This window comes from Simochromis diagramma, unplaced genomic scaffold (genome assembly GCF_900408965.1).
Source record: "Simochromis diagramma unplaced genomic scaffold, fSimDia1.1 OVJJ01000705.1, whole genome shotgun sequence".
In the NCBI taxonomy this organism is placed as follows: Eukaryota; Metazoa; Chordata; class Actinopteri; order Cichliformes; family Cichlidae; genus Simochromis; species Simochromis diagramma.
Window position 1 is genome coordinate 3,586,984 of NW_024387448.1, and position 11,421 is coordinate 3,598,404.

Below are 11,421 nucleotides of genomic sequence, written 5' to 3' on the forward strand. Positions count from 1 at the left end.
AAATTGTGAAAGGAATATTGAGAAGTAAGACTCCTCTGCTCTGTAATTTAATTCTTGTGAGTACACGAGGGCATCAAAGACGGGATAGGAAGCTGTGATATGGATTCAGTCTGGCGCCGTGAAGACTACTGCGCACCATCCTGGGATGAAAAAGATCCCAGAAATGACATGACTCCATGTCAGTGGTGACAGCGTAACATGATGATCATAAACTTCAAAACATGCTCCACTACATAACTTTAATCACTGATGGCAGCGTGACTGAGGACGAGAGAGCGTTGCTATGATGTTCGCTGACTACTGCCAAACATAGCAGGATATTTTTGGAATCCACAGAAGTGAAAAAATAGATACACTATATATAGTTTCATCAGGTCCACATACTTACAAAAAGAACAAAACAAAAAAACCCTGTAAAACTTTGTGTGACAGGGTAAATGAGACAAGCTTGCACAAGTACTTTGTAAAACAAGTAAGATGGAAAAGTGCTAAATACTACGTTCAGTTACCATTCCTCCTGTCCTGGTGTGAACCGCTTGAATCGGTTAGTAGAGAGTGACACCTCATTATCCCACCGCAGCCCTGCAGAGACCAACACGCCAATGTATCTGTTTCTTTGTGTTGTTAGTTCTGTTTGCATGGATGCTCTGTGCCCTCAGATTAAGTGTTCATGACACGGGGCAACGAACACATACACACACAGTCACAGAGACACAGGTGCAGCAAGACCACCACAGACACATCACTGGGTTGTAGATGACAGCCTGGAAGATTTGTTTGTTCAAGTGCCACAGCTTGAGTGCATTCATGGCTCACAATGGTAAACCTCCCACTGGGCTGGTGCTGTCTTCCCCTTAAAGACCCACTTCCACGTGAAAGTTTCAACAACATGCATCCCAGGCTACGCTTATTTCAAACATATATCAACGCATTTATTATTAAAATAAAATCATTTATAATCATAATTATCAGCTCTGCTTTGACGAGTAGGCTCTGCACACAGAACAGATGATTAACAGGCTATTTTATGCCCATATAAAATTTAATAAACATGAAAAACCTGTCAGTTATTGTAAACTGATTAAATTTAAGATAACAAACAAAAACAAAAAAACAAAAGAAAAGAAAAGAAAGAAAAGCTGCATATTTGCACACCAAATCAAGGAATCGCGTAGACAAACAAGTAGTTCTTTGGGGTTGTATTAGTGTGTAATGCCCAGAATAGCACGCTAACAATGTTTGTTTGTTTTTTTTAAAAAGAAAAGAAAAGAAACAACTGAGAGGTTTCCTCAATTTTGACCGTTCAATTATTGTAGATGTTTGCAAATAAGCAGAGTCTACACCAAATATTCACAATTTGTTCAGCTAAGTCTAAAAATGGAGGATTAAAAAAAATGCATACCAACCCTGGCACATTGAGCACAGACAGGTAAAATGTGAGGCATGCCGGTTATGAGCCGGGCTTTTCTACCAGAAAGTATTCACTGTTTAATACCAAAGCAATGCATAAATTAACATTTTAGCCTTTTGATGACGATAGATGGAAAATTAGAGGATCACTAAAATCAAATCATCTGATAGCTTTACAGGTGCTTGACACGATCACACTAGATGAAGGCATGTGTTGACCAAAATTAGTACTTTCTAAAAACCATCAATATGTTCATTACATTTCAGGTGCAAATTCATCTAGCAAGAAAAATTGTGGATCAGACAGCCAACAAAATAAAAACATAGGCCATTTCACCAGAACTGTCCAGGACAGGAGTGTTTTATTTGACATTAGGAACACACGTGATGACTTTGCAAAGTATTAGTTTGAATTCACATGTCTGACTTCATATCATGGCAGCCATTTACCCCCTATTGCAGGACAGGATGTTTATATCCCTAAAAATATAGAGTTACAATACAGTTAAAGCAACATTCAGCTCTAGTTATTTCCTGTAGTACAGAAGGAAAAATCTCATTATAGTCATGCTACTGTAAAAACAAACCCTGTATGGCAACATTCATTAGACATGCACAGTAAAATAACATGCAACTCGAGAGCGAACTGCTTTCTCTCTTCCAAATACCGATCACTGAGTCCAATCTGCAATGTAATCAGAGTATCATAACCATGTGTCATATGATATATTTACTTGGACACCTCAGCCTCATTTGTAAAGTGGTAACAAATCCCAGTCAAAAGGTCAGTGTAGCAATACCACACTAAAAATACTTAAATAAAAGTCCATTCATTTCAGTTTCTTTGATACAGTTACAGTCAGTGAAGATACACTTTAGATATTGTTATTATTCTTGTATAGTTCAACCTGTAATAAGTTACTTTCTAAAGCACTTACAACTGTCAGTGAGTTTAATATGTTTAAGAAGAATATTTTCATCTAAACTACACTGGTGAAGTATGAAGCAGGCAAAAACTGGTAGATATAAAAGTACTAGTATCCACAACTTGCTACATTCCTCCATTAAAAATAGATTTGGGTGAAATGTTTTATGTGCTTCAGAGTAACTGGGAAAGAATAAAAAATAATATTATTTCCAGGTTATTTCCATACTTATATTTATGATGATTTTAATTCAACCACAAAGAAACATGTTTCTGCATGGGGTTTGTCAAAAGGCTAAAGTCACTGTTTGTGTGTGTGTGTTTTGGGGCGAGGATGTGTGTGTGTGTGTGTGTGACAGAGCCACAAATATTGAAACTGTAATTTCATTCGCTTTTTCCATTAAAAGAAAGATTGAGTAAGGTTTATGAAAATGTGTTTAAATTTGTGTTTTTCATAGATTTATACTACATGCACATGTGCAGTTGGTTTTAGTGTGATCGTGTATGTGTGTTTACGTGGGCGTGCCCTCCCCAGTGGCAGTTTGTAATCAGCTGTCAAAGTGGGCACTGACCCCATCGCAGCATTTGAGAGCTGCATGCTGGGAAACGAAAAGCTTTCAAGTCCACTCGTGCAGCAGCAGCAGTGAAAGTGAAGGACAGGCAGCACAGACATTTAACCTGCACTTGTTCAGGATATTGATTAGTTGCATTTTGTCAGTTGTAAGAATGGTGGTTTAAGCCTATGCATTTTTTGTGTCTGTTTGGATTGCCATTTTTTAAACTCCAGTGACTTTATCAAGAACAGTAAAGAGCAAAGGTAAGATTTTATTATGGTTAATATGATAATCATGGCTAAAAATGGCAAACCACTGACAAAACAGGTACTAAAAAAATCTGCAATCCCATTTTTTGTTTTTGTCGAAAAATGTAAATGTCATTCAAAAGTTTTACTCATGCATAGCAAGTATAACAATGTGTGTGATTTAAAAAATAAATAAATAACAACCATCTGAATGCATTGGTAGATGTTCTTGATCAAAAAAACCCTAATAGTATGAATGATAGTATAAATTTTATTTGACACTGGAAATTAAAGTTTTTCAGAAACAAAAGAGCCATTTCTTGAAAAAACTGCACTCTTACTTCACCTGAAATCGTAGATTTGGTTTTTCTTGCAGAATATTGTGCTGGCGTCTCAAACCTCAGGTTAAAAATTTCAGCTCTGGCTTTTGATTTAACCATGGATAAAGATTCAGAGTCAAACTTTTGTTTAATATGCTCATTTATGTTCTTAAATTGGGATTTAAATCAGTATTTTTATCTTTTCAAACTTTAACAAAATCTTAACATAGTTAATATTTTTAAAGTATTTAATGGCTGTGCACACACGCTACGTGGCTCTATCACATCAGCTCTGACCAAAATTTCGATGGCATGCAACAAGTTGCTTGCACAAACAAGGGATTGAGTTTTTTTGATTGTTTGTTTTTTCGTGGGAGAGCAATTTTAAATTTGAAAAAGCACTTGCTTTGTTTTTGCTCTATGTTTGGCTAAAGATGATTGAGCTGGGCCTCCCTGATGGCAACCTGATTGATGAGTTGATGGAGCTGACAGCACAGAGCCTCAGTCACCTGGAAATCCAAGAACACTTCAATGTCATCAAAGAGATCGGACGAGGGAAATATGGGAAAGTGCTCCTGGTTACACATCGCTTTAGAGGTATGACTGCACTTATTCTTCTTAAAGAAGAGTATAACCGGTTTCCTTCTATTAGTGTTATAAAAATCTTTTGTTTCCCAGGAGAAATCAGTTACAGAATTGACCTTCTTTAATGTTAGGAATCTGATTAAAAAAATACTGAGTTTTAAAATTTCTTAATACATGGCAGAAAATTGTTTTTTATTTGCACTTAGCTGTTGTATTCTCACAAAAGGATGCAATATATGATGACATATAATGTTTCTGAAAAGTATATATTCAACAGACTTAAGACCAAAAACACGTAGTCATTTATAGTCTACCAAAAGTCACCAAAGTTGTTCTTTTTGTCATGCCAGACATCTCTGTGGGTTGAAATAAAATAAAAGCTACTGAGAGAGAGAATGCTTTAGTGAAGAAACCTCAGGTTAAAAATTTGGGAAAACTGCTACTTGAAGAAAACATAAGATGTATGATGTCTTCTGATTCTGTGCAAATCTTGAAACCCGAATGACCCAGTGCAATTGAGTCAAATCAAAGCGGAGCAATAAAGGTGTCAGTGGAGACAAAGTAGACAGCCTGAATGCATAGCATGGGGTTGCAAAGGGTGGCTGGCTTGAGGCCTGGAGGTTCTCAATTTGGAAACAGCTAGCGTGTATGGGGGTGACCCATACACGCTAGCCTACGTTTTGGAAATACTCTGTTGTTGTGTCTTAAATAATTATCATATTCAACTGTCATCAGTTTGATTTATCCGTTCAACAAAGTAACACAAACATGTGTATGAACTGGGATACTAATAACAAAAACATGAATGATCTGCAGGGACTCCCATGGCATTGAAAGTGATGCCCAAAACTTCAACTAAGCTGCAGGGCTTTCTGCGAGAGTACTGCATCTCCTTGCACCTGTCCTGCCACCCCTGCATTGTGGGTCTTTTTGGCATTGCCTTCCAGTCTAATGAGCATTACTGCTTTGCCCAGGAGCTGATCATTGGAAGGGACCTTTTTGCTGTCATTCAACCAAAAGTGAGTCAAACAATTGCAAAATAAGACTACAACTAGAGCCATAATAGTGGGTTTGTAAGATTGTAATGTAATGTAAGCATTTACTTGAATTTACTGTCACATGTGCACCATCTGACTTTAGTGTGTTAAGACGTCAACTGTGAATTGAACCACAGAGTGCAGTTGAATTTGATGGCAATATTATTAGTTTTGCAGGTATTTTGTCGTAAGCCAACATATTGGCTCAGTGGTTAGCAGTGTTGCCTCAGGAGAAAAGGGCCCTGCATTTGACGGGTTTATGTGTGTTTCCTGTGTTTCTGTGTGTTTTCTCCAGGTGTTTGAGTCCCTCTGCAGGGACAGAGTTGATACAATAACGTACTTAAGATGTATCTTCTGGCCACCAAAGGAATGTAAAGGAAAATGTATCTCACTGTATCTCAATCAATCAAAAAAAGAAAAAAAAACAGTCAATCAAAATGAAAATCAGTAGATTTCTGCTGCTGGCCCTGGAAATCTGGGGACGACCCCTTCAGCGCTGTCCATAAGCCATGGCTGTATTCAAATCTTCCTAAGATAAACTTGGGACATTTTACAACATTAAGAGGCAGACCCATCAAATATACAGAATTAAAAGATTCTAACGGACCGGGTTAATTTGACCTTAGGCTGACTGAATTAAACCTTTCACAACCAATATGAATGGTTTTCCAAATTTCTTAAACTCACATTCATCAGAAGAAAACATTTAGATGTTTAATGTTTGGTGAAAGAAATGATGAGCACTAGAAATATATTAAAAACGACTGTATCCAGCTTCTATATCAGGGTCACAAGCCCATCTCCAATTTCATTTGTTCTAGGTGGGTATCCCAGAATCCTCAGTAAAACGCTGTGTCCTTCAGATCGCCAGTGCTTTGGAGTTCATCCACACCCATGGCTTGGTCCACCGTGATGTGAAGCCTGAAAATATTCTTCTGCTGGACAATCTCTGCTGCCAGGTGAAGCTGGCGGACTTTGGCCTTGCCCAGAAGAGAGGAACCCTGATACGTTTTATCACAGGAATCCTTCCCTATATGGCCCCTGAACTTTGTTCTGTAGCTCTGCCCGAGGGCCAGAAAGAGGTGACTGCTCCACCTCTGAGTGTGGAGCCAAGTCTGGATACCTGGGCATTTGGCGTGGTTATCTTCTGCATCCTCACAGGCTACTTCCCCTGGGAACGCTGTGTGGACTCGGATGACTTCTACGAAGAGTTTGCAGATTGGTGGAGAATGGAAAATCGATCTAACGCTGAGGAGGACATCCCTCCTTTGTGGAAAAGGTTCACTCCAGTAGCCATGGAGATGTTTGGTAAACTCCTGGCTCTGGATGCAGGAAAAAGGTGTTCAGTGGGAGATGTGAGAGCATATGTGGAGAAGGACTGGCTGAAGAAGGTACCGGGTAATGATCAGCAGTAAAAGTCGGGGGAAAAGGGAAAAAAGAAAGCAGCATTTCTCTGGATTTTGTAGCTCCTTATTGCTTAAAAACAATAAAAATATATGATGTAGCTCAAAGCCAGCGTGTGGTTTGCAGTGATCTTTAATATCATTCTGATGCCTTTGTCCTTGTGTAAAAGCATCCTAAGACTAGCAAATTTCTTGTCTTACTGACCATTCAAAATATCCATCTCACATTTGAACTGAAAATCATCAATAAAACTACCAGGAACATCTTTAGACTGTGGAAGGAAACTAAAGAAACCCACCAGATATGGAGGTAAAGGACTCTGTGAATCCAGAACTTTCTTGCTGTGAGGAAGCAGCACCATCTTGCTGCTAGTACGCAAAACAGACAAAAAATAAAACGGGAGTTTTCTGCATGTATTTGTTGCATTTAACTAATAAAAAAATTATATAGTAACAGTAAGTTGGTGCGTGGTGATTGGCAGAGGTGCCTCAGGAGAAGATGGCCGTGTGTTTTGAGTTTGCATGTTCTCCCTGTGCTTCTCTGGGCTTTCCTCAAGTCTTTGAGGTTCCTGATTCATGTTGCCTATCTTGGCTCAGGCTACTCTTACTAAAGAAATTTAAGTTAAATAAAAGTTAACAATACAACCTAATTATTTTTAAGGTAATGTCTTTTTTGTATATGGGATGATACAGACTGTATGTTAAAATACATGTGTACCTTATGGTACATACTAGTGGTGCAACGGATCGAGGTTGATTCGTAATCTGAACTGATCCCACTCCACAGGTCGGCATGCACGTGATCAGAAGATTCGAAAAAGAAGAAAAAAAAGGTTTTACAGCGCTGTGAAGAAATTTTGGGCCACTCATCTTTGGAGAATTTTCATAATTCAGCCACACTGGGGTCTTTTGTGACCTCCTGAATGAATTTTAGCTCCACTCTTGAGGTAATTTTGGTCAGCTAGTCACTCCTGGGATGCTCACCACTGTTCCAGGTTTTCCCTATTTGTGTATAATGACCCTGACTGTGGATTGCTGGAGTCCCAAAGCCTTAGAAATGGCTTGTAACCCTTTCCAGACTGACAGATGTCAGTGATTTTGTTTCTCAGGTGTTATTTTAGATTGTGGCATGATGTGTTGATTTTTGAGGTCTTCTAGCCTGTTTCACTTTGTCAGTCAGGTTCTATTTAACTGATTACTTGATTCACCAATTCTACCAGTAATCAGGCCAGAGTGTCAAACTGAACTGAGCTTTCCAAAAAATGTAGTTATTCACAGTTAATTCATGATTTAACAAGAGGGGCAATAATTTTTTCACACAGGACCAGGGAGGTTTGGATAACCTTTCTGCATTAATTTATGAAATCATCATTTAAAAACTGCATTTTATATTTACTTTGGTTATGTTTGTCTAATCTTAAATTTTTTTGATGATCTGAAACATGTGACTGTGATAAATATTCAAAACAGTAGGTAATATGAAAGCAGGCTTACACTTTTTCACATGTATGTGCTGCTTCTCACATACATGAAAAGAAGATTAAAATAATATTTTCCATGTGTGTTCTATGTAACAAGGCATCACACCAAGTTCGTGATTCTGCAGACTTCAGAACTTGCAGTAAACTTTTTATTATGTTTATTGTTCTTTCTACATATTAGATTTTTAGAGTGGAAATTTTATGAGAAGTTACATTTGGTGTATCTATTTTTAAAAACATTGATTCCAATAAGTGTGTGTGTGCATGTGTGTGTGGACAGCATCTACAATAAGCATGATTTGGAGGTAACAAGTGTGTAAACCAAACAACAATAATAAAAACAAACAAACAAACAGGTTGTGGACAGACATGATTTCTATTGTTAAGAAACATGATTTCTCATTTTATATTTCCAAATAAACAACACTGTGTATTTGGCTTCTAAGTCCCAACTGGTTCCTTCTCTGGACATATGACACTTGAGACTCTGTAATTGTCATCGGGATCACTTGAGGACCACTATGTCTCTGCTGTATCTATTTCAGCTTCAGCTACACAGCAGACTTAATCCTACACCATGATCCCTCAGCAAGGCCTCTAACAGCGATGCTGGCTGTGATGTTTACATATGACATGAGGGGCACTGCTTACAAATTAGTCCCTTTGGGTGTATCGTTGGCTCTCTTCTCAGTGGCCCTTGGCTAACTCCTAACCAAGCATCCGAGGCCTTAGTAGGTCTGTCAGTCTTATAAAAGCTGCACTAGCCGGTCTGTCAGTGCCTCAACGATGGCCTGACTCGGGTTAACATTTGTAGTAAGCAGCTGCTCTAATTTTGACCATTGGCATAAATTCTTAAGTCATAATAGAGAACGTTGTTTCAGTTTCAGTTTCAGAACTTCAGTGACTCTCAAAACGTCTTGTTGATGAAACAGCTTATCTCTCAGGCATTAGATGTACTCAGAGGAGCAAACCTAAAAATGTCACTCATTTTATGTCAGCGGTATTCATCTATCCAGTGCCCCATGGTAAGAACAAAATGTAATGTCAGCTCAACAGTAATATTGGCTAGTAAGTTTTAGTCAGCAATACACCCATAATTCATCCTGATTTCAAATGGCATGCTAATGCTGAGTGGCTTTCTGAGCCTGTATTTTTCTGCAATTAGAATCAGAATCAGAATCAGAAAGGGTTTTATTGCCAAATGTTGAGCAGGTTTACAACATTAGGAAATTGCTGCGGTGCTTCAGTGCAAACATACTGTCATAAATTGCGCTTAAATAGACATGAAAAAATAAAAGTAAGAATAAGAATTAAAAGTGCTACGTAGAAAGATATATACATGAGTGCAGGTGGTGATCAGTGCCAAAACATGGAATGATGCAGTGAACACAGCGTAGGGTCATGTGTTAGTGGTGGGAACAGTCGTACGTTTATTGTTCATGTGTCCAACAGCAGAGGGGAAGAAACTGTTCTTATGGCGAGAGGTTCTGGTGCGAATGGACCGGAGCCTCCTGCCTGAGGGGAGCAGGTCAAACAGACTGTATCCAGGGTGAGAAGGGTCAGCTGAGATCCGAGCTGCACGCCGCAGTGTCCTGGAGGTGTACAGGTCCTGCAGAGATTGGAGTCTACAGCCAATCACCTTCTCAGCAGAGCGCACAACACGCTGCAGTCTCTGTTTGTCCCTGATAGTGGCTCCAATTACAAACTCTGTTTAAACAATCTTGGTATCAAAATAAAGCTAACATTTGTGAGATTTCATCAGAGGTGTAAATATTACAGCAAATGTTACTAGATCAAAGTTGCAGAGGCTGGAATACAGAAAAAGTAAGTATAATTTATTTTTGGATTTTATTGCACATAAACACTTTGAAAATATGCTTCGGTTCACATTTAACTCCAGAAAAAAAGGAATCAACATATCGACATTATCTGTGAAGAGATTAATGCTCCTGAAGTGAAACAGTCAAAGACTGCAGCACTTTTAATGAATAGAAAGCCAGGCTTTTTGCAGTTTGCTACATTTTGGCAATATATGTCAGTTGAAATTTATTGAACAGCAGAAATTATTTAACTTTATTTACATGCCTAAAATGTTTGTTTGTTGAACAAACTTTTCTGAATCAGTTTCTGAATCAGTGTGTTGATTTTTTTGACAAATGCGCCAGGCTTTGACTAGTTTGCTGCTTTCACTGTGTTTGGAGGTTGTAGAAATGGTTTATATGAGCTCTTAGCTGAGATTTAGAGGTTTACGGGACTTTTATTACCAAGCTCCCAAATAAACAAGATCTCCCCCCTTTTTGCCCCTGGCACCGGAGGTGCTGGGGCTCAAGAGGCTAGTCTTAAAACAAAATGTACAAAATGTAGCTAAACAGACTGAAAGATCACCCACCTGACACTCACAACAGTCACAACCTTAATTATTCTTAAGAAAAATAAACAAATTGGGTGACTTATAGAAAAATGTGTTCTGTGAACAGTTGTCATGACTGTGAAAATTAGCCCTAAATTAGCTGCAGAAAAAAAAAGCTACAACCATGAGAAGAAATAAACACAAAGGATAATAAATGAAATCTAATAGTTTTTTTATTTGTAAAGTTGAGCATCTTTAAGATGAAGACTAAACAGACCAGCTTAGAACTACTACAACTGAGATTCTGGTGTCTCAACGACCATCTACTGACACATTGAAAATAACAAGACGACAACCACAAGATATTGAATATTTATGCTTTAAAGACTATATTTTACTCAGAGTAATACCTTATCACTCTTATACATTTTGCATTTTACAGTTTTTGCCATACAGTATCAAAAGAGAGATTGTTATTGTTTTTACAGCAAGTTCTTGCATCAAATATAGTTTTCCTTCACCCATTTCACTAAATGTATATTGCATTTAAAGATTTTAATATCATTTTTCATTTAGTCCTCATTCCTCCGCACCAATCCTGGGGCTGCTGTGTTTAAGTCATGTATGGCTGTCATGGACCTCTGCTGTAGTCTGTGTGGTTCCAGGGATTGTACTGATGTCGTCAAAACTCTCCACTGGATTTTCCACTTCATAGGTCACCCCATCTGTCACAAAGAAAAACAGATGACACGTGTTAAACATTGATTAGTCTTATTTATTTTAATTTATTTGCCATTTACTGTTATTAAAATGGAAACACTGTGATCAAACTAATTTAGAGCTCCAGTGCTTTCATTATGGACACCTTTATGCGTGTTGATGTTTATGGCAGTAGTGCCTGGAAAGGTCAGAGGTCGAGTCTCATCTGCTTGAATATCATCCTTCCCTGAGATTAATTCAGCCTCTGATCTGGCTCCTGAATGAAAAATAGCAAGAGAACACTTACACCATGTTGGCTTTTTAAAAAACAAATATTTCCCAAAAAACTCCCACATGCCAGATCTGTGACTGTTTTTCAAAGACAACTGAACCTCACATCCTGAAAAGG

The 11,421-nt window shown here is 38.2% G+C and overlaps 1 protein-coding gene across 1 annotated transcript; it reads left to right on the forward strand.

Moving 5' to 3' along the window:
• The first annotated feature begins 2,910 nt into the window (after positions 1-2,910).
• si:dkey-8e10.3 (serine/threonine-protein kinase SBK1) lies at positions 2,911-6,936 on the forward strand. The gene is made up of 4 exons (XM_040013931.1): positions 2,911-3,152; positions 3,892-4,054; positions 4,859-5,061; positions 5,901-6,936. The coding sequence occupies exons 2-4, from the start codon at positions 3,892-3,894 to the stop codon at positions 6,492-6,494; spliced, it is 960 nt and encodes a 319-aa protein (XP_039869865.1). The 5' UTR covers positions 2,911-3,152; the 3' UTR covers positions 6,495-6,936.
• Positions 6,937-11,421: the final 4,485 nt, after the last annotated feature.

Coding starts and splice junctions, on each gene's coding strand:
- si:dkey-8e10.3 (XM_040013931.1), top strand. CDS start 3,892: ATGATTGAGCTGGGCCTCCCTGATGGCAACCTGATTGATGAGTTGATG. Junction 4,055..4,858: donor GGTTACACATCGCTTTAGAG/GTATGACTGCAC, acceptor AATGATCTGCAG/GGACTCCCATGGCATTGAAA. Junction 5,062..5,900: donor TTGCTGTCATTCAACCAAAA/GTGAGTCAAACA, acceptor CATTTGTTCTAG/GTGGGTATCCCAGAATCCTC.